This window comes from Diadema antillarum, unplaced genomic scaffold (assembly GCF_040938485.1).
Source record: "Diadema antillarum isolate AM-2024a unplaced genomic scaffold, OU_Dant_1.0 seq00000570_RagTag, whole genome shotgun sequence".
In the NCBI taxonomy this organism is placed as follows: domain Eukaryota; kingdom Metazoa; phylum Echinodermata; class Echinoidea; order Diadematoida; family Diadematidae; genus Diadema; species Diadema antillarum.
The window spans coordinates 246,844-270,320 of record NW_027271508.1 but is presented as its reverse complement, the minus strand read 5'-3'; the positions used below and the strand labels follow the sequence as shown (position 1 = coordinate 270,320).

At 40.4% G+C, this 23,477-nt stretch overlaps 1 protein-coding gene across 1 annotated transcript in view; it reads right to left on the bottom strand.

Moving 5' to 3' along the window:
• The window catches only part of LOC139735354 (nuclear pore complex protein Nup205-like), a 41,322-nt gene that overhangs the window by 5,060 nt on the left and 12,785 nt on the right, over window positions 1-23,477 (bottom strand). Inside the window, exons 11-33 of the mRNA XM_071646100.1 lie at window positions 22,341-22,491; window positions 21,074-21,285; window positions 19,889-20,071; window positions 18,883-19,140; window positions 17,518-17,700; window positions 16,049-16,254; window positions 15,211-15,331; window positions 14,431-14,524; window positions 13,521-13,682; window positions 12,596-12,734; window positions 11,809-11,974; window positions 10,095-10,153; window positions 9,457-9,694; window positions 8,791-8,860; window positions 7,138-7,315; window positions 6,297-6,540; window positions 5,366-5,557; window positions 4,854-4,969; window positions 3,718-3,874; window positions 2,969-3,101; window positions 1,979-2,281; window positions 1,272-1,352; window positions 286-452 (exon numbers count right to left, since the gene is read on the bottom strand). Of these exons, the coding sequence (XP_071502201.1) occupies window positions 286-452; window positions 1,272-1,352; window positions 1,979-2,281; window positions 2,969-3,101; window positions 3,718-3,874; window positions 4,854-4,969; window positions 5,366-5,557; window positions 6,297-6,540; window positions 7,138-7,315; window positions 8,791-8,860; window positions 9,457-9,694; window positions 10,095-10,153; window positions 11,809-11,974; window positions 12,596-12,734; window positions 13,521-13,682; window positions 14,431-14,524; window positions 15,211-15,331; window positions 16,049-16,254; window positions 17,518-17,700; window positions 18,883-19,140; window positions 19,889-20,071; window positions 21,074-21,285; window positions 22,341-22,491 (3,813 nt within the window). The remainder of the gene's footprint in view (window positions 1-285; window positions 453-1,271; window positions 1,353-1,978; window positions 2,282-2,968; window positions 3,102-3,717; window positions 3,875-4,853; window positions 4,970-5,365; window positions 5,558-6,296; window positions 6,541-7,137; window positions 7,316-8,790; window positions 8,861-9,456; window positions 9,695-10,094; window positions 10,154-11,808; window positions 11,975-12,595; window positions 12,735-13,520; window positions 13,683-14,430; window positions 14,525-15,210; window positions 15,332-16,048; window positions 16,255-17,517; window positions 17,701-18,882; window positions 19,141-19,888; window positions 20,072-21,073; window positions 21,286-22,340; window positions 22,492-23,477) is intronic.

Below are 23,477 nucleotides of genomic sequence, written 5' to 3'. Positions count from 1 at the left end.
TTCAGAATGCTACAGCTCCAGGATAGCGGCATGAAATTATGTAGAGAAACAGTAAAGCATAAATATCACTCGAAGTCAACATATCAATTGAAATAAAGCAGTGAGTGCCCCAAAGTGCTGGTGATTACAGTAATATATCGTCACACTTGCTGTAAACACACCACACACAGAGACTTCACAAAATAAGGTCACTAATAGACACTACTTAAAACACAAAACAGACATTCAAGATACTTTTTTATGACTACATCTCAAAAAGACATTATTTTTTTCCCCCCAACTGACCTCTTTCAGTTCCTCTGCTGGAAGATCTGCCACATTCTGGAGTTTGTGGAGGGACTGCTGATGAGTCTCCATGGCAACGAGAAATTCAGCTGAAGCCTGGCGGAGATGGCGTACAATCAGCCCTAGGCTCGGAGGCCTTGAAAGGTCCCGGGAAGCCATCGAGGAAGCTGGGAAGATAGAAGAGAAGTGCATGAGAACCCTGAAGCTGTGATGGGTATCAGCTTTTTATAACAACAATTAGACCTTCTATAGACTAGATTCCAATGACATCAGCAATGCTGAGGGGCAAAAAGTGCGTATGTAGGCCCTCATATGCAATGGCAAGCATGTAAATGTTACAAACTACGTCCCATGACAGGCAGACGGGTACGTATGTGGCACATGTACTGCTCACTAGAGCTACGCGCTTATTATACAGTGTACATTTGGGTTTGCCCCTCTGGCAACGCGTCATTTGACATCACAGAACCTCGTCTATAGACAACCCTACTCATTAGTGCTCTGATTAGTAAGAGGACATGACAGCAAAAGCAATGCATTTCTTTTTTCCCGTCTTATGAAGTCACAGCGAGTTTGCATGGTCTCTACTGCTGATGCCACAACAGTGAGGAATATGACGAGAATCAAAGTTACGTGGATCAAAAAGTGTGTTGTCACATTTATATAACGCAAATACCACATTATATCACATTCCATCACTTTTGGTTTGAACACAGAGTACAGGTACCCTGAACTATGAGGATCAGTTAGAAAATATCTCCAATGAATGCCATATTAGACATGTCCTATTTTGTGTCTGACTGACAGTGTTGATGTTTCTACTGATAAAGTAGTCAATTTCACTGACCCCACTGAAGATATTGTTCAGGTTATATCTTTCCATAGGAGCAACAAAATGAACTAAACATCTAATAAAGTAAAGCCATGCCAAACCACACAGACACACAGAAAGAAATGCCAAAAGCTTTCAAGCACTGGCTTCCTACCTTCTAATCTTTGATAGTCTCTTGCAACAGCCTCCTGGAGAGATGGTGTGAAGAGAATCTGGCATTCATCAGCAGTGTTTCCTAAAGTGTGAAAAACCAATATTTGGAGAAACATAGATATTGCAATACAACATAGCTTTGGCCAATCATTGTCCATACAAAGTCTGTTCGAACACAGACTCATGCATATTCCCCTCCCCCAATGAACAAACTGAGCTAATCACACATAAACTCAGTTTTATAAACTGCCAACTGTATGACGCTCCTGACACCACAAATGTTTTTTAATCACCCATCTGAAGTATGTCACAGATCCAAAGAACCTTTTTGCTCAGGCAAGTAAGCATCACTGAAGTGGTTGTACTGAATAAATGGAATCATTCATTTTCAGAAAGCAAAGGTCACTTTTTTTTTAGTTACTTACCAACACCATCAGATATTTGAAAAAACAAACAACAAATAACTTGTGGGCATGTAAGTTGTTGCCATGGTAACTGCAATATTTTTGAAGTTATAATGATGGCAAAGCTCTGAAGCCCTACATATGATGTTAGTCAAAATGAGTTTATATCTGTTCCACATCCCCACAATACTTCCCAAATGAGGGCTATCACTCATGTTCTCTGTCTAGTAAATCACAGCATGATATATGGTGGGTAAGGAGATAGCATGACCATGCCCTGCAAAGGCAAGAATGCTCTACCAACCTGATCTCACCACGACCGTCCGGCAGTAGCCGATGACGTGACTGATGATCTCCAGCAGTGCTGACCGTCCACTCTGCCCTCTGCCGCCTTCATCACCTCCCGCCACCCCTCCCCTGTCCTCTGACTGCCCCGCCCTGCCGTGGTGCCGTGCCTCGCTGGTGCCCAGCTCCTTGAGGCACTGGTCCAAGGAGCTGAAGCGGGGCACCAGGGCCACCACCTGCCTGTGGAGACGGGTGAGGTGGGTCTGGAGGGGAACGTTGGAGGGACCCGAGAGCTCCAAGAGGGTTGGATCAAAGTAGTCCACTGATAAATAAACATAATGAAGGACAGAGTAAGCATGCTTAACAATATCACAATCAACCAACCAATTAACCACCACCAGACAACAGCACAAAAAAACATGGGTCATTTCTCAGGAACACCATTTATTCATACAAAGAAAATTAAATCCACAATCAAATTATAGTACTCCAACGGAAGGGGGGGGGGGGGGAGTAAAAAGACAAAAGCAGAACAGTAAAGGGAAAGTGTACAAGATACAGATGACTAGGAGCACAAGGAAATAAAAAGAGGAAAAGGAAAAGGAAGTTAAGAGATGTTTGTTTTGTTCTGTTTTTATTCTTCCTTAAATGATTATGGCAAAAGTGCAGTATAGAGCCGACACAATGCATAAGGCTGAAGTATATGGCAGAATAAAATTAACAGTGTATCATCCTTGCAATCAACAATCGTTTTAGTTACAAAATGGGCATACTGCTAGTACACTAAACATACTGTGTACAAAATGTCACATATTGTATGCTTACGCTTCTGATTGTTTTACGAGTAGATTCAAACGTAAATGCAGACAATTTTGATCTTTGTAAGAAGCAGTCAGGGGATGGACGAGGCCAAGAGTCTACAATCTTGTGGTTACCAACATCACTCTCCTGAGCAACAGATTTTAATTTGGTAAGCAATCGTAATGCCCATCCATGTACAGTACTTTACCTTCTCCCATTACGGAGCACACAACCCCCGTCACCAGTGCCAACTCTTCCAGTGATTCCTTGTGAGGGCGCTGGTGCTGTTCCCTCAGAATGAGTGTGAATGTGTCGGAGTGAGAGACGATGAAGTGGAGAACCTATTGCAAGGTAAGCAGACGTACTTAAACTGATGATACATGTTCATCTCACAAATATAACTCACATATCAATCTCGCAAATGTAACTGACATATCAATCTCACAAAATAACTCACATATCAATCAAACAAATAGAACTCACATATCATGCCAATGCACAGAAACCTACTTCAATATTTCATTCGTCTCTGTATTTCAACAGATTTATTTCATTGACTGAAATTATTCACTGGCATCTGCATGACACTAGGATACTACAATAATATTTATCTTTCACAAACATATTGAAGTTTGAAGGGAATGCTGAGGGGGAGACCCTTTGTGATGAGACTACCACGTACAGTATATCAAGGTCTTTCATTATTGTGGCTACAAGAGATCGTGATTTCAGACTGTGATTGTAACTGTGCATAGCCTATCATGTCATTTCAGACCATTTCTCCTGAAGGGCTGCTGCCCATATACTAGTATCACCTTTGTGAATTTGAGACTTTTTCCAGATCACAGCAAGGAACAAGAACATACCTCTCACTTTGTACTGAAACATTCATACTTATCGGTTTTGCAGACATCAATTTTTGCTTCACTAGGCAGTCAAGCCATTGAAGAGACTCACCTGACTGGTTGCCTCCTTGTGCTGACAGCCTAGGGAGGTGAGAATTGTCATGCTGAGCCGGAGAACAGGGAAGAGGAGTTGCCGATAGCGACTCATCACATCGGGCAAGAAGGAATCGACAGAGACAGCTTCAATACCATCTGTCATGATGGGATGACTGCAGGCCAAAAAAGGTGTCATTGAAACATGTCTAATCACTATAACAAAGTTATATTCTTATGCTTAAAGTTAGGCTCCATCTGTAATCACTTCATAATGATTTTTTTGTTGCAATTGTAATGATCGGAAACAAAAGCAGAGACTTTCAATGTTGGTTCTAGCAAGGAGAGTGGCTTCATCTACAAAATACCAAAGGTTTAGATAGATGAGATCGTTATGCGATTATTGTGACTTTCAAATTACTGAAATGGATAGAAATGTTTAGGACTGGTGAATTTAAGCCTTTATTTGCACACGTGCATGACAAGGGAGAGAAATGCAGTAGTAAGATATCTGACTGACATTCTGTTTCTGTGGAAAGCAAAGTGTTCTTGAACAGGTGATTTTCACTGAGGTAATTGCACAATAGCCCCATGCCAGTAAAAGTAATTTGAGTATTTTTTTTACATTCTCATATTAAAGAAATTCTGATGATCAGATGCAGAACAGATGAAAATAATAAACTAAAAAGGGACAACGGAAGGATATCATTGAAGGAAACCATATAGTCATTAATACAGCGAGTGAAGCACTCAGCACATGGTAAAACATACACTCCCACCAATGCTGCTTCTACTAGATATATCATACACCTCTAGATAGAGATTTCCCCAACACATTCAAAGCTTCCCCACCCTAACTATATCAATATGACACTATTCAATGCACTGATAATGTCACTGTTGCAATGTTCAAGTAAAGCGCTAATACCAATGTTCAGGTAAAAAGGTAAACCTTGATTTGTCATGACTTAGCACAAACTAAATCCCATCCCTCTTTTTGCAAGCACTGGAAGTTCAAATCAATAATTCGTTCTTTATACAATAACATGTGTTGTCCTTAAAAGTTACCCAAGATCACTTATGTCCAGAGTTCCTTGCAATACCTTTCATGACAGGAGGTTCGGAAACAGTTGCATGAGGTCACACAGCACTTACCTGCTTTGATCAGGTCGAAGGTCAAGGAACCTGCACTGGGCTAGTCTCGCCATCAGACCCATTTGTAGAAGGGCTTGGGCTCCTGACACACTCTCTGCTACCCTTGTCAGAAGTGACTAGGAAAGAACCAAACAAAATGTCAATGCCATTTTAAATGCCATCCTACAGGACACTTGAGGCACTCCTTTGACTTTAGAAAATTTAAAGAAAGGCAGAGAGAATGGAAACAAACAAGCAAACAAACAAGCAAATACACGAACAAACAAACAATCGAAAAGTAAGGGTGTCCTGTCTGCTATATGTATGAACTTGATATCCGGAATGGGAATGTACAATGTATCCGATCATAGTTTCACAGCTACCACCACATACTTGTGTAGCTAGCTTGACCACAAGTGAAGGAAGTCTAATAAAAAGTAAAACCATATCTGCACTGTCTTTAAAACAGATAATCCATGCACCAGAATCACATTCTTCCACTGCATCTGAGTAGATATGGCATACACACTCACCATGGTAGACTCATAGATGTAGAGGGCCTTCATGGGTTCAGGGGTTGGCTGCAAGCACTGCTGGAGGGCGGCGTCCATGTGTAGGAGGCCCTCCACAAAATTCCTCAGGTACCCCTTGGCAGCCAGGAAGGTCAGCCAATGACCCCGGTGGTCAATGGTGTTAACGGCATCAATCACAGAGAGGGCCAAAGTCTGGAATGTCATCGGGCAAATGGGTGAGTAGGAAACATCAAGTAACGTAAAAAGCTTTGGCAGCTCTGATCTATATCTCAAAATGGTTGTTAAGCTCATACTAAAACTGTGAGTTGTTTGGAAATCTACTACAATGTAGTTGAAAATCATTTGGACACTGTGACCACTCTTATACAAACTAAAATGCATGTAGAAACAACATTTCATTACAAAAGTTGATAGATAGCTTACAAAACATTCATGCAGACAAGTTCATGAAACTCATATTCTAATCACATCTCTGACAATTTTTAGGCTCTGACATCTCCGTAAGTATTTTTGATTTGTGATATGTGGGGAATCTTGCTCCATCCTTTTCTGCCCTCTGTTTCACTGATTTTTCACATTCATACTTGCAGATGAGCTTATATACATGGTATGTTTGCCACAAACTGATTGATATTTAGGAAGGATTTAAGGTAATCCTCGCATTCCTATCATTCCAAAGTAGCTTTTTGTGTAGGTCTGGCGCACTGTAAACCTCTTCAGTGGGTTAATGTAAACTTATACAACAGCAACGTTTTTTTTTTTTGGTCTTGTTTTTTGCTCTTTTTTTTTATAATTCAACTTGATAGTGAAAGAAAAAAAAAATAGCATAGCTACAGCTAAGAGCTCAGACATACATGGGTTTTTAAAATATCATGTGAGACAGACACACACACACAGACACACAATTATACATGCAATAATAGCATCCTACCCTGCCAAGCTCATGGCCATCACACGCATCCCTGCACACCAGGTCACAGAAAGCCTCGCCAAAACTCCTGAATGACGGCCATGTTGGGCCGAGGGTCACCCTCTCGTACTCCTCGAGGAGCGCGGAGTTGAGGGCGGGGGCCCCCTGCAGGGGTGGGGGATTTTCCCTGGGCCCTCTGAGGGATCTGGAGGTAGTTTCAGCAGGGAGCCGTACAGGTTGGTCCGCACTCGCTGCTGCACCCCACCTGAACCACACAAGAGACATCATTAAACAGGTGCGTGCTTAAAGTTTTCATAAGAAAAAATCTCAGCTAATTTGCATACATGGATACTATGACAAAAAATCAAAGTGGACGTACAGATCTTAAAACATGTTTTGGAGGACTACTCTATGGCTTTAATAGTATCACAATAGTTTAAAAACAGTGCGCAAAATACATGCTTATTCTAAAAAAGAGGATAAAACTGATATTTTTTGAATATATTTAGTCTGCAGCAAGAAAAATGTAGTGGGACCCAAGACTGTCTTAATCACGCATTTTCCCTTGCTCTACCACTAATTTTCTTCAAGAGTGCATACAGAAATGGAACTACAGATTTTATAAGTGATGCCTTCAAGAAAATTTACACATTTTTAAGAAATTTGCTCATGACAGCTAAGCTTGACTTTTTGCAAAAATATACTTCATCCACTTTATGATTACTGAAGGTTTGATAGCAGACAGCCTAAACACCACTAAAAAAGAAAAAGAATGAAGAGAGAATATTACTGGTTGACAAAAATGAAGGCGATGAGTTCTTTTCAAGATGGCCGTAAGAGAAAACGACAGGAAATCTTGGACACCGCTTCCTCCCTGGGACCGACGAGGGCAATCACTCGCCCCACGTCTGAAATCATGGGAGCCGTCCAGCACACCGGACGTACTGCGACGGACATCAGACTGGAGGACCGACTGCGATTGGTCGGACAGAGTGCACTGACGTAGGGTCCATGGTCAGTAGGAGGAAGGCGCCGGCAGCCTGGGAGGTCCAGTTTCAGCCACAGAGTCCTCATCGTTCACCTGTATGAGTAATGTCAGAGGTCCAATTATCTGTAAACTCGTATGAGCCTGCCTACGGTCCATTGAAAAGTTATCATAAACCCTCACCTGGCTTATTCCTTCAGCTATGAGTGACAGCCAGGGGAAATTATTGAGTGGACAGGGTGATGTAATGCAGGGCTCAAACATAAGCAGTGGGCCCGATGCCCCCAGGGCCACTAAAAATTTTTTTGTCAGGCCACCAAAATTTTTTATTAAAGAAGGATATCTTTTTGGTGGGCTTGATCAAGAAGCTGAAAATTCAAAAATGAATGTTTTTAGGTGTTTTCTTTTCATTTTTCCAGCTATTACATTTCTTTTTTTGGGGACACCAAAAATGTCAAATTCAAAGATTTTTAGTGGCCTGAAACAGGCCCATTGGAGAGAAAAAGGTTAGTGTTGAGCCCTGTGTAAACATGCAATACCTCAGCAATAGAGGTATTAGCATTGCCCCCTTTATCCAACCACTGTCCAAAGTCCTCAGGGCCAGTAGAAGTGCTTTGGCAATCATGAAAACTGTTCCCTCTATGTTTTTTTTTTACTTGTTTAAATCTAGTGGACCAGATTGGAGTTTGAGTTGTCTAAACAAAACTAAAAGGGTACTACCCGCAATATTTTTGATGCAGGTTATATGTTGCTCAGTGATTCGAGTTTCAATTTATTTTCTGTTATTTTTTTTTTTCCCTTTTGATATGGGGAGTAAACACATTAGTATCTACAAGTGAAGTTGATCAATAATACCACAGAGTAAAATCCCAACTCCAGAAAACATTACAAATATTGTGGGCCCTACTTTACATTTACAATGAAAACCCTTTTCCAACGAAGTCAAGCAGCTCATTTCCACTGCTGATCTTGTTGTTCCACAGAGATCGGTGATTCCTACCCATACATATGCATGCTGAAAAATCACCCGATTTCCCAATATAGAGCACTTCTGTTTACGTTTATCAAATTCCAGCTGTGTAGCGTGCCTCACCCTAGTAGACGTATGGAAAACCTCAAAAAATGTGCAGCTTTGAAACTCTCAAGTTTCAGTGGACCCTACCTGCCAAAAATATCGAAAAAATTTCTTCACAAAAAACCCATAAAAAAATTCCCAATCACTAAACAAAAATTTAATCATTCCTTCCTTGTGCCATTCTAAAACCTTTTATGTAAGTTTTCATCCAAATCTGTTCACAACTTTTTTTGAGTTATTTGGGCACACAGGACAAAACAGGACACACAAAAACAAAACCAAACGCCGACGAAAAAACATAACTTCTACCCTTGGCGGAGGTAATAAACAATAAAACATAATCCCAATTGTAGCAGAGGAAGCTCTATCACTTGTAAAAATCCTCTTACAATAAGTATAGCCTTCAAGATTACTGTGCAATTGCCTATCTGCTTCTTCTTGGGTCCACTACTAACCTTTTGCCAGGAGCTCTTGGAGAAGCTCTACAGTGACTTTTCTGTCTCGTTTTCCAGGGGCAACGATTTCCTGAGGGGGAGGACGTCAGCAGAAACCTCAAGGGACTTTGCCTCCAGGCATCAAAGGCGTGGACGTTTTGGCCCGCCATCACTTGACGCACGCTGTTTCCTCGTCACAACAGTTCGCAGAAATTTCACGGATTTTCCTACATGAAGGTAGGCAGTAAAACACCACTGAAACTTACAGAGCATCCGTGTGGGGGACCAAAAACAAGTCCCACCCAGGTATTTTTCATGACTGTGTGTACTCAGATTTAGATAAAAATTTTTCCCCTTCAAAAATCTTGATCAATCTTGAAAATGTGAGACAACCTGGTTTCATCACAAGTCTTCCCTGTCATATTCATTAAAAAAAAAAAATTGAAATTTCCATTGAATTCTGGTCAAAGCTGGAGAAAGGAAAAATGAAATACATTAGAAAAATCATATTTGTATTAAAACTTGCAAAACTACAATTCATTTTAAAGCACCAAGCAGCATATTACAAAGCACAGCAGGCAAACCATTATGATCAGCAAGTCATTAATGAAAACATATTTCCAGTCAAAGGCATCCTCCATAAAAAGTGTCAATACCTGCTCGACCCTTGACCTTTGGCCCACAAACCGATTCCCGAGCTGCCGTGGCGATTGAGCTGGTCCCATGAGGATGGAGTGTAGGAGGCGGAGGTTTGCAGAGCACCACCCCCGTAACTCGTTTTTTCTGCTGGCAGTGGACGATGGTCTCCCTCCACGCCCGCTGGCTCAAAAGGTGTCCCCCAGGCGAAGCGGGGGCTGGCACCTCTTGGGAGAAGTGGGACGGAGGTCTAGCAGCTGGAGGAATCTTGCGCCTCATCTGGGACAAACTGACCACAAAGGGGGGGGGGGGGGACAAGAAGCTTATGTCAGGGAGCTGCATCACAAGTAAGGATGAAAGAGCCAGCTGATGGTTTTCCTTCTTGTAAAAACTGTTTACTCAGTACAGCGACTGAGGAGAGTGTAAACAAAATTAAACCAATTCCCTGTATTTCCTAGGAATGAGAGATTAGAAAAGTTGGATAAACTCCTCTATGTGGATATGGATCTTTCAGTGCTTTCTTCCCCACTGCACCATGACACAACGGGGCAAAAACAAAAGTAAAAAACTTAATCTAAGCCTCATGAAGGACCTCACAAAAGTTTACAGAGTAATGTTACCATATTTTCCATTCTTAACAAAAACAGAGTGGACCAGTGTCCCACATCCAAAACATGTAATAGGTTTACTCTGATTTATGCAAAGCCATGTCCACATGCAGGGACAAACCAGGAATAGCAAATGGTATCTACAGATGAGCAGGGACACATTAAAAAGGTATGATTGAGTCGTGATGTTGCAAGACAGATAGATCTGATATTATTCTTACTTGTGATTCCTGCTTTCATTCTGTGAATGCAGCAAGGTTTGAAACCCAGGGCACTAGCCCTCCTCTGCAAACGTTGTTTTCCCCAAGGTCTGTCGCCCCTCTACTGACACATCTCCTGATCATTGTAAACAAAAACCAGATGGAAACAAATGTCAAGCGTCAGGTCCATTCACACTGTGCGCCTTTTCATGGCTTCACCTTCATAAAACAGAGCATGATGGCAAAACCCCCCACACTGTCCACTTAAACTACTTGTCAGTAGCAATGGCAAAAAATCCCTCTAGCAGGCCAATCAAAACTTTTTAAGCTGAGTGGAGAGCAGTCTTTGTCCAAAAAATACTCTTATTCTACTGATTGCATGAGAAGCAAGCAGAAGGTCTTTACACAAGGACTAGTCAGTGGACCCCAGCTCGAGGGGCCCTCTCAAGATCTGTTTTGACATTTGTAACTTTTCGCCCTTGAATTTACTGAATTTTCACTACAGCCAGTTTGGTAGCAAAAAATCACGACTACTCAAACAGTGTTGTCCCCAAGAAGCTGCAGGAAATAGAAGTTTAAAACACTGATGGCCAACGGGCGAATTGTGCAAATGCCATTGGTCAAAGTGGACTAACTGGATTAGTCAGTAGGAGTGGTGGGGCAGGTTTAGGCTTTTCTCTTAATCGTGACTAATGACAAAAAAAAATCTCAAAAATGTCCCTCACCCTAAAAGTGCTTCACTTCGTTCCTCAAGCTCTTTGCTCACAACTGTCAGTGCTAGCAAACAGGCATGATAGCTAAAAATTTGGTGATGTCTGGGAAATTTACTGACCACTGCATAAGGCCCCAGTTATAATTTCATATCAACCAAAATACCTACTTGGCCAAAAAGTAATACCACACTAGTCTGGCACAATATAGTCCACAATGATGGCATTACAGTGACAATTACTGCTCTACTGCTATGTCTGACTCGACATATTTTACCATCAAATGCAAAATCAAAAATTCTGAAAACACCATTCATAATAAATGCTTCACTAAACTGAAACAGTATGGATAAAGTCCTAAAAAATATCAATCCTGACACAGTTTCTAAAGCATACTTGTAGGTGATGTCTGTGGAGATTTGTATCTGTGTCATATGAATAAGTATGATCCGGAAAATTCTGTAGGTTTTTCTTTTTCTTTTTCTGCTTCAAAACTATGGTTTAGAAAAATGACTTTCATTTTTCATCCCTGAGTGCACTAATTGTAATCAGAGGCCATTTGTTTCACTGCTTGCCAACCTGAGGTTTTTTCCTGTACTTTTCATAATGACTCCCCAAGAATAGCCATTGTACATTTACTGGCCACTACACATTGAAAGGTCATTAAAAATAATGTCAATGGCAAACACTTCATGGCTGAGGGCACAATAATGGTGAAAAACACTTTAACATGAAAATGAGCAAACTTCACTGGAGTTTCTTTTAAATGGTTGGAGACTCAAAACCTTGAGAGTATTCACAAGGCCAGTTTTGGAAGCAGAAAAAGCGTCGGAGAAGCATTGACTTTGTAAGCCTGAATGGGGGTAACGATGGGACCGTCCATACCGTCATCATTGGACCACAGCTGGTGTGTCCTCCAAAAGGAGCCTTAGTAGCCGCTGGGCTGTGGGAACGTTGACGATTGACCGTGGTCCAGTCCTCAGCTCTATGGCAACAGCTTTTCAGCAGCCACGCCTCCTGGTTTGAGGAGGAGTCGCTCATCAGTGTTTTTCTGGCAGAGCGAGAACAAAACAACAAAAATGGAAAGTATCAAATCTTTTTGTTACTGCTTGAGCATGGTAAAGGAGGCAGCTTTTAATGAGAGTCAGGGGTGTGCTCTCAACTTATATTTGAAAGAGACTTTTGTGTGTGTGTGTGTGTGTGTGTGTGTAATATGAAAAAGGCTTGTTAGATACAATTTGTATATATCTGAACAGCTCTTAACTGAACGAGAAAACAGCAGCTTGTTTTGGTCTCTAGAGCAGGATTTGTCGGGAGTGCTTTTTCCTCCAGGGCCCTGTGAAAGACAAATTTCTCATAGGAAATCCAGCATTGCCAAAACATTAAACTTGCCCTTCACACATAATTAAGATTGCACAGGTGTTTTGTTTTCATGCATTAAAACCCAAAGTACCTTTCAACTTTTCATTAGATTACCTTCTCTTCCTTTTTTCTTAGTCACAAGAAAAATGATATACGGGAATGCAAACTGGGAAGTACTTTACTCGATTTTGATAGATCCTCACCTCCTGGCCTATTCACAAATGGAGCATGTCGGAGGTGTTTGAAGAAGAAATCTTGGGTGGTTCTGAGATATCTCATCACAGGCGCACTGGTTTCTCGGTTGGCGCACAGTCTGTAGATGAGTTCGTACGCCAGCTCAGCGAGTTGGGGGGTGTTGTGGATGGCTGAGGGACCGGTGCGCATGGTGAGACCTCGCTCCAAGACAGCCAGGACGGAGTGAAGACAGGTGCGGGGTGAACCAAGCACGCCTGTTTGGATCAAGAATGCATTCGCTGTCACTCTGGCATCACGCTGGGACCTCCAGCAGTCAAAAGACTACAAAGGTTTCTTAACTATCTCTGATCACACATAAATCACGAAATACCACAATTCCATAATGGTCAACGTGATGTTCAAAATCATTGAATCGCAAATCCTTCACGTATCCACCTAACTTGCTATGCATTTACTTACCCCATCCCCTCATTTACTGTATACGCCGAATATTACGCGAGGTTTTTACTTTCGCGAATTTCGCGAGTCAGCTGCTATTCGCGAAATTTAAGACGCGCGAAAATATTGACTCTGATCCCGATATGAATGTGACGCACGTGTAAACATTGCTCCGTTCAGTACAGGACTCCACGATCGCCAATTTAACCACTTGCGAAATCGTCGGGAGGTCTCGTCCCGCGAAAATTTAGACTCGCTAAATATATGGCATATACAGTACCTTTCTTTCAATTACAAAAACCTACCGACAACTACCAATGTGAAGGTCTTACAAAAAGGTGACAAACATAGGAAAAGGCTAAGAGGAATATCATTGGTATCCACTGAAAATTAGTTTCAAAACAACCATGCAAACTTGTAAATAAAGCATGTAAAAGGGTAAAGATATTGGTGAATAAAGGACAGTAACTTGTAAAGCATGAGTCTACTTGAATTCCACTGTAACATCTCTTCTTCTGTTTCCCCAAGGACATGCCACATCAGCATGAAAGCATACACAAATAAGGTGTGGAACAAGGCACGTGGATGAACAATATACATACCTGGATCCTGCAGCTCAGTCTTGCTGACAGGTTTCCTGAGGTTGAATCCCAGGAGGTAGTGGGCCAGATTGGGTCCCGTCTGAGAGAGGGAGAACAGCAGCAGTCGCATCACGTAGAGACGGGTCTGGCTGTGAATTCGGCTGTTTTCGTCTGATCCATCATCTGGAAAGGAAAGATGATGAATTTGTCATTACACACATCTTTGCTCTTGAGGATATATATGCCCAATATCTAGATTCAAATACTTAATGAACTACCTTTTAATCATATCTTGTCTCCATTAAAAAAAAAAATCCATACTTTCACAGCGACCACATTGAGGAAATGATTTCAGTGTTTCTATGACTTCATGCGATGGTATTCTCATTCTCAAGTATACAATAACATTCAAATGAAAATGAACATTTATTTCACACACTTCTTTACACAACCAAACCCCTCCAATTACTGACATTTTGATTGGAGCTTATGTCCAGCATGCAACAAGCTAGAATACAATGGATAGCCTTATGTTACCAATACCATAACAAAGAATGTTGAGAAAAACAACAAGCAAAGAGTTTGGGGCACACATCAACGGAATGGATAGACAGCTCAGACAGATAAATAGACGAGGAGAATATAACATATCCTGTACCAGTTCAGGGCAGGGTGACACAACATTTGCTCCTGTGACAATAGCTCCAGTCTTATTATCTCTAAGAACTTAGGGTTAGGGTAAGGATTAGGATTAGGGTTAGGATTATGTTTGTGGATAGAATTTATGTTTGGCTTAGCATGCAGATATTTCATGGGAACAATTGCTTCAGGAGCAAATGTCATTGAACCACATGGCAGACCCCTACAAGCATAAATATTGCAAAAACATCAACAAAACAGTGACAGATTAGATGTAGGAACCATTACCTACCAATCTCTTCATCCTGGAAGCCTCCTTGGTCCACTTCCTCCAGATCCTCAACCTCCAGGCATTCCACAAAGCCATGCAGGAGATGCCTAGACTCCTAGAAGGGAGAGAATTTCACAGAGGTACAATCGAAATTTGTCAGTCTTTAAAGGGAGTACTGTTTCCATATGCACCATGGAAACCAGGTAAAACACTGCCTCTCTAGCTAACATGTTTTTTTCCCTCTCTTTTCTTCTTTGCAATAAGGATAACATGTTCAGTAGCACATGAGCTATCAAGTGTTGTTGAAGAAGAAGCCTCTGTCTTTGTTTATTTTATATATACACTTGCAGCACTGCACACTGGCACTGGTCGACAATCGAGGACCAGTAAGAATCTCTGATGGTCCAGTAATTTTTTTCAGGGAATGGAGCAGTTAAAAACAAACAAAAATGGGTATCTACTGGTACAACAGACAAACTCACAAATAAAACATATTCTACAGTAAATATACGTGAGCACAGACAGATAGACAAACAACATACTCCTTTCCTTCAATGAATTGTTTGGAACATTTGATATTAGAACTGCAACACAAACGAAATACAGATATCATTTCTTGCGAAACAATTCAGGTAACAAATAAGGAACATGAAAGGGCAATGCCCATGTGATAGTGCAGTACAATCTTGAGTCAACACCCTGTAACAAATCGCAAGGTATGTATTCTAGCAAAGAAAAGGGTTTGCTGCAAATCAGCTAAAACGATTGCTTCAAGCCACTTTGATAAAATACCAGCTTTACCTTGTTGATGGAAAAGAGGTTGACGATTTCAGGCTGGACATTTGATGACCGGACCATCCTGTATAGCACCTTGACAGCAGCCAGGGCATGCTTTGGTAGAGCCACATTGAAGCTGACAAACCTTTAGGCCAAGAGGTACAACATAATACATAGTACAAACAAGGTTTTGATACACTATTGTCCTGTTTTCCTAACCTTACACTAGAAGGCTTGATTAACCACACCTGTTCACTATTGTATGTTTGGATGAATACTTAAAATTAGTGAAAGAACAGGGCAAGTGATAAATCGAAGTTAATTGTGTCTGCCAGATACATTGTACAACAATACATGTAAGTGCTACAGTCAAGACAATACAAAGACATATTGGAAAAATCACGAAAGTGGCTACTATTCAGAAATTCAGATTAGACACTGCATAGCTAGCTACATTTGTTTAGGAGAAAAAAAATAAAACCATGTTAGTGTTAGCAGTCATTGTATACAAGTATTGAAATCTATATCAGCTATCCCTCATGGAGGTTATATGAGAATAATTCCATTTTTGTATTTAAACTAAGAATAGTGCTGCCAGTATGAGGCCCAAAACAAAACAGTGCATTGTGGGAAAATGTTGGAACTAAAGTTCAAGTTCCAAGTCTATTATCCACTTCTCATTAAAAAAAAAAATTGAAATAAAAGTAAGATGTCATCATAGAAATCATGTAAGATAGACATCAATGTAATATTTTCATCATAAAACTGAAATCCACTGTATGATCTATTCATCACGAAGTGACTTCTTTGATAGTTTGAAGTCATGAAAATGAAAATCATACCTACAGTTTTGTGGCATTGCTCTTCTAAGATCAGGAACTGGTCCAGTGGTGTCACCATCAGACCAGAGCCTGGTTTCTCAGCAGGTCCAGGAACCCGTCTTGCTTCTCCAAGGACAGATCCAGCATCGTCAGACAAGCGAGGGCGCAGTCCTCCATGGCCTCTTTTACCAGGGAAAGTTTTGTACTTGGACAGGAGCTTGGTTGACTGGTCCAGAATACTCAGAATCTGACAACACAAATGACAAGATGAATTTGATTTAAAAACTGTGTGCAGGATACGTGACCATGCATCACAAACCCAACAAAAAACTGCACACCCTGATTTTATGTGAAGACTCAAACAAGGTGAAATGGGTCGACCAAGTCAATCTTTAATTCCTTTGTAATTTTTTGAAAGAGCAACTCTTCTACTATTCATTCTAAAGTTTAAGATAATAATATGGATGGGAAACTGTGTTTTTGCAGTTTTTCTAGAACACTGGTCTTGTTTTGTAGAGTAGTGTGATTAGGTACGGCTCAGAGGCCCCTTTTCATTTCCTCAAAAACCCTTGTAATTCACACTCTCCACCTTCAATGCTAAGAAATTTTGAAAGGATTATGCTACTGCTTTGAAAGGTTGGTATTAGGCATGAAATGTAATAGAGTATGCACAATTTCAGCTTATTCTACTGTATAACAAGGAATGTTCGTGTGAAGTTTAATTTTGTGAATTTCGTGAGAGTCAAGATTCGCGAAATTACAATGCACGCGAAAAAGACCGGCACCACTTTGTGAAAATTTTATGCTGCAAGTACATCGTGTTTTGCAGTAATTATTCCTTCATTGTGATTGCTACAGGGATTTACATCCTGGTGTTTGTCCCATTCATTGCATAGAGCACGGCTTGGTCAGATTAAACATTTGAATATATCCTAAACTTCACAGCCTCTTTTCTCTCAAAAAAACACTTTTCAAGAGTGTGTACTTTCTTTTCATTTATTTCGACAGGTTATGAAAGAGCATTCATATTGAGTTATACATCATTATAAAACTTGGAGTCTTCTCTTTCAGAATCTGCCCTTCACTTAAAATCCATGTCTGGCAACTTTTTGGGGGTTTTGTAATGCAGGGTCACTCTTGTCAGGACATGAAGAGACAACGGAAGTTAAAGCAAGAGACTATTAAGCAGAGGGGTGAAGGTTGAGGTGTGAGTTTTCTTCAATTTCTCCCTTTCGGAGCTAAGGTATTTGTTCCAAGTTCATTGTGTCACTGCCAGCAACCAGGGATAGCCTGGTGGTAGTATCGCTGCTCAGAAAGTAGTAGATGACAGTCCCGTGGTTCTGTTTTTCCAACATGTTTGTTAACATTATAGATCAGCAGTTGCGATCTTGCAAATTTCATTTGTAGAGGGAGACAAATTAAAGAAAACTCCCAACTCGACCTCAACATTGGAAATTGTTTTCAGGAGCCACCTGCAGAATCAGGGAAACTCGGCAACAATGCATCTTACCAGCTGCAGCATGGAGCTGTCGTTCAGCATGTGGACCAAGAGGTGGTGTCCCGGAGACTTGTTGGCCACGGCCGTCCCACCACCCTGGAGCTCCACAAGCTGGTCCAGGAAGTCCTCGGGCTGTGGCTCATGCTTGGCCAGGAGCTTGGCCAAGATCTTGGTTACCATGGCGGCAACCTCCCACTGAGTTTGCATAAAAATGTGCACAGTTCAAGATGACTTGATACTAGCAAGGACCTTAAAGTATTTTATGCCTCCAACATAACATATCGATGCAAACACTTTGGAACAATAACTTTTTTTTTTCCTTTTAAGAAAATAGATGCTGCAGGAACTTCGCAGTCATACTCAGCTTCCTTTTTAAAATTAAGAATCATCACACATGAGACTTCTACAACAACTTTCAGGACAGTTTATCACACTTAAAGACCTTCAAGGGGATACTATGAAAAGGGAAGACTGGCTCAGCTCAGATGTACATTTCTTTGAGAATTGTCAATTCCTGTATCGAACTGTGTACAGCTTTATCACTGCAGATCTCTATGTAATACAAACACAGTTTAAGAATCTTGACCAGAGTAGACCGTTACCAGTGAGTTTATATTCCAATGCACTTAAGTCACTGATGTGCGCTATGAGAAGTATTTAAGTGTACCCCAGTGGATAGCGAATGAAGGTCAATTCAATCAGCCATCAATGTCTCCCCACGCTACAGGATCTTAAGGAAATATACTAGATTTATAATGTGCCATTGGTACGAGTCATGAAAGACATAATCATCTGTATTCAGTGAACCTGATGGAAGTTGCATTCCAAAGCTAGAGAGTATGTTGCTTATTCCTGAAATATTCATCTGATGAAGACACAGCGGGGCAAGTCTTTATAATTTCTTTTTTTGGTGAAGTCAAATGGAAATCTCTTAATGATGAGGAAAATCACAAACTTAAGAAGACCGCATGAACAGATTTGAATTCACTGCATCTAACCTCAGTAACATGTATTCTACATGCCAAGAACAATGATCACGCAATTTCTATGCTATTATAAGATAAGTTATAAACACAGCCCTGGACAAGCACAGGAAATGAACATGCCTGAATGAAGAAGATGCAAATCGAAAATAGTTAAATACCTCAGCATAGTATAGTCTCTGCTGCCAATACATAGGTCAAATTGTGATTTGAGAATCAATATATCTCACAATGTTGAGACAAAGTGTCTATGCAGAGAAATATACTTACACTTGTAAACTACTGTTATGCATGAGAAGTTTGGCTGGTCCATAAGTCTGCATTCTAAAGTCATATATGCCAAGTTTTACTCTGACTTGAAAAAGATATGATACAGAAGGGGATGCCTGCTCACTTTTTCTGCTGGGTCTCTGTATGCTCTCGACTGGAACTTGAGGAAGACAGAATCCCTGAGGAATGCCAGGTAGGGGTCAAATCCTGGGGGCCGATATCCCACTCCAAGCATGATGGGGACCGGGATGTCTGTCAGGGCATCCAGAAGAGTGAGGAAGCCCCGAGTCAGGGGGTACTCCTCATTGTTGGACTCAATCTCCTCTAGCTCCAGGAGAATGCCGGCTGGCGGGTTGCCAGCCTGATGGACTGTGGGTATCACCTGGCAAGATTCCAATCAATTAATGTATCAATCAATCAATGTCAGGTGTAATCATAAAGAAGCAGTCTTTTTAAGTCTAGGACCCTGCTTTAATGAAAGTATCAATACCTGATTACAAAAATAATGGCCAAATTCTTTTGAGAACAATGCATAGGAAATGAAAAATCTTATGAATATTCAAAAAGCCACTCTTATGTTTATTACCAGGTACTTTCTTTGCACAAGAAAAGTGGATACTTTTATATCACCACAGAAACTATACAACAAAGAATTAAAAGTAGTAATCTGCATCTCACATGACATGTGTTTTCTACTGTTGAAAATCATGGCACCGCAAACACAAGAAGACTGCTGGATACAGCATATATTACTATATACAGATTTGTTTTCACAACAATCTAAGCATGCAACTGGTTGACAAATTGCCCCTAATTGATGAAAATAAATACCAATTATATAGTGTTTTAGTAGTAGTAATGATGTAAAAAATCACACACACTTAGGTTGGATTCCGGATGAATAGATGGTGCTTATTTAGGTCAATAAAGTGCAGTTTGTTACCAAGTTCCAACAAAAACCACTTGACGCAACAATTCAATCATTTGGAACCGAGTATGGTCAACTTAGTTCTTGCCATCATTTGAGTATGGCTCACATGGCACCATGCCACCATGAGTACGTTGGCACAAAAAAAGCTGACAGCTACATGTATCAAATAAAAATCGATGAATATCAATCAATAGAATACCTGAGACACCTCCAAAGACTGCCAGAGGGTGGCGGCAATCTCGGGAGACTGGGAAAAGACAGCCAGCGTCTTGAGGCACTCTCCCTTCAGGACTGGAGGGATGCTACAGGTTATGAGGCCAAATAGGAGGACAGAGGGTAACCAGGACTGGTTCTCAACCATGGCAAGCCTCGCTTCCTCATCCTGGGTAAAGGGGGGAGGTCACACGCAGAGAATGTTTTGTAATGCTTGTGAAATAAGTAAAGAATAAATTTGAAATTGGGCAAAGGGGTAGATGGAAGAAAGTAGACTGGGAAAAACGATATCTAATAATAACAATAATAATTACAATAATAACAATAATAATAATAACAATAACATGGTTATCTACATAGCACTAAATACTTAATAAAAAGTTTCATAGAGCTTTAAAATTAGTAGTTAAAATTACATAACTTGACTATGAATACTTAACTACAAATATACCTACATCAACAGACACAATAATACCTGCAACATTACTGACATGCACATATAAATTGCTATTTTGAGCACAAATAAACTAAATCTATGACATTAATGAAATAGGTCTTTGAAACTTTCTTAAATGGTAGAATGATATATAAAGTATGAATCAAAAACAAAATGTCACATAGCCCTTCTTCAAAGAGTATAGAAATGGTAAAAATATCTAAACATATATCAAGGTACATGGTATGCACCATAACTATCCTTCAGTCCTTTGACTTGTTCAGCATACAAAAAATCATTCTATTCATTGCTTGTAACATATTGTTCCCTCTTTTGGTATTATTTGACACCACACATATTTTCTTCAAAGGGAGCTTAACAGAAAAACACACAAATAAACTTGATATTCCAATATCACATGATCAAGTTTATTGCTGAGTAGTACATTAAACTTATACATATATTCCAATGTCCCTGCAAAGTCTATCGTTGCTATACGAATATGTCCAGGTTGCACTTCACATTCTAGACAAGATTATAGACATACATGTTCGATTAAGAGTGGTGTCAACAGGCAGTTTAGAGGAAGTTTACAATACTCTGAAATGCAACTCACATAGCAGCTGAATTCATTTTGCTGCTGCATTACGATGAATTTTGACAATAAAAAAAACAGCTAATGGAGTCATGTCATCATCCCTTTAGAAATTTCTACACTGTGAAGGGAATTCCAACCTTTCTGGCCACTGCTTGCACCAGCTTGAGAACATTGATCAACCCCTCCAGCTCATGTGGAGTGATCCCTTTGGAGCCCAGTCTGTAGGCCTGGGCGGTCTGGCCCAATTCCTGGAATGGGGAGGGCAACCTGACCTCCTGTCTGAGGGACGAGTAGTAGCGATTGAGGGAGAGAAAGAAGTGATCCCAAGACACACTGCCCACACTGCCTCCTGCTGAGAGGGAAAATAAAGTCACAGATCACACATTGGTTACTCATGATCAAAGGAAAAACATAGTTTTAAGAAATGCTCAAAATTCATCTTCAACCATCTGCAATTTGCTTGCAATACATGGAAAGGGTCTACCAAGAAACTTGTCTGGCTGATACGATTTGCCAAGATAATGACTTGATTGGGAGCGTTTTGAGATCAAGAGAGTGAAATCATTTTGATTGCATGCACACAACTTTTCTTCCTGAAGAGCTCTCCCAATTTAGAAGTGGATAGGCAGAATATTATGTGATGATTGATTGTGCCTCAGCAACTGTATTTCTAGACAAGCTGATTGTGATTCACTCTAGTGCGGAAGAACAACTGCTACTGCTATGGTCTGATTTGTCGACTATCGATGATCGATTACAAAACCTTGCCTAGGAACCACAATCAGAAATGTTATCGGGGGGGGCATTTCATGAAGGAACTTGTTGGATAAAATGTCCGACAAGTCAATCATATCTGACAAGTTCAGAGAAATCAGCCAATCAGACTAAAGAATTTCTCAAAACTTGTCGGATAGAATTGACTTGTCAGATATTCTATCTGACAAGTTCCTTCATGAAATGTCTCCCGATTGCAATATTGTCTGCATGCTAATATTTTGATTTTTGATTTTTTTTTTATCCAAGTGAAATCACCTTATCACAGTGTTATTGCACACATCTCTTATGCATATGTGTCAATTTTAGAGCAAAAATTAACAGTTTCTGCTGGCATACAGAAAGTATGTTTTACCTTTACCTTTACAACTTCTGACATGGATCACACCAGAAATGTAGAGTAAATCCAGCAACTGGAAAACTCTGAGCACTGCAGACAGATATAAGGTGGTCACCACATTAATGTATTTACAGCACCACCACAAGCTTGCATCTTTACAATCACTTTCACTCCTTGAATTGACCGGAATATGCTACAGTATTGGGCCAAGATCAGCATCAAGAACCAATTAAATTCTGAGCTGTACAACCCTTCAGGTTATGTCAAGTTGGAGCTGAGATAGGACCTACCTGCACCCATCCCATTGGCCTTGAGCAGGTTGAAGCACTGATGAGCACTCTGTGGACCGTTGGCTAGGCCAGTCAGTAGGTGGAGGTAGGGGATGTAGAGGGAGGGTGGGAGGAGATCACCTGCCATCCTCACAAACTTGAAGAGACTCACCTGGTAGTAGTAAGACAAAGGACAAAACAATAATTGATAATAAGGTGATATATAATTTAAATAACATAGCAACATAATAACTTAAATAACAATAACATTTGAGCTGCTTATAATATTGCTTTATTAAATCTCAGTATTGTCTGGGGCAAATTATTTTTTAGTAGGGCCCCATTTATTATCTTTTATCCACAAACAACATCAATAACACCATGTACCACATCATCAAACAAATAAACATGATGAAACAATCGAAGTACAGCAGCAAATAACCAATCAATGGATGAAACGTGTTCTGCATATGATTTCCATAGGGCATTCCATGAATGGAGGCATACATAACAACATGATTAGAAAATATTGCCAAGACACAAATTTCTTTTTCATTTCACTTCCCAACCTGATAAAACTATACATGCACAGCTCGACATTAGCGGTGGCCCAAAGATCCAGGCCACTAAAATATGATGTCGGGCCACCAAGTATCCAAAAACGTTATCCTTTGGTGGCCTGATTGGGCAACTAAAATTCAAAATGAAATTATATACTGTAAAACATGATATATTCGCGGCATGAATTTTTCGCGAATTGGAGCTGACAGCCTTTTTTGTGGCATGAAATTCTCGCGAAGTGCCACTGGCATTCAATGCATATAGTGTAAACAAGGACTTTCACGTGCATTTTAATTTCGCGAATGTTGGCGCTTGCGAAATTCGCGAAATTAAAGTGCACGCGAAAATTCCTCGTTTTACAATACTTCATTTCATTTCGAGCCACTTCATTTCTTTTTAGAGCCACCTATATTTCAAATTCAAAGATTTTAGTGACCAAAACAGGCCATGAAGAAAAATGTTTATTGTGTCAAGCCCTGATATATGTTCAAATATTCATCGAAATACATAATACATCTTTACAGAAGGCGCTCTGATTCTAATCTTTGACACACTTACACAAACATACAAACACACACACTATCTATCTGTCTTCCC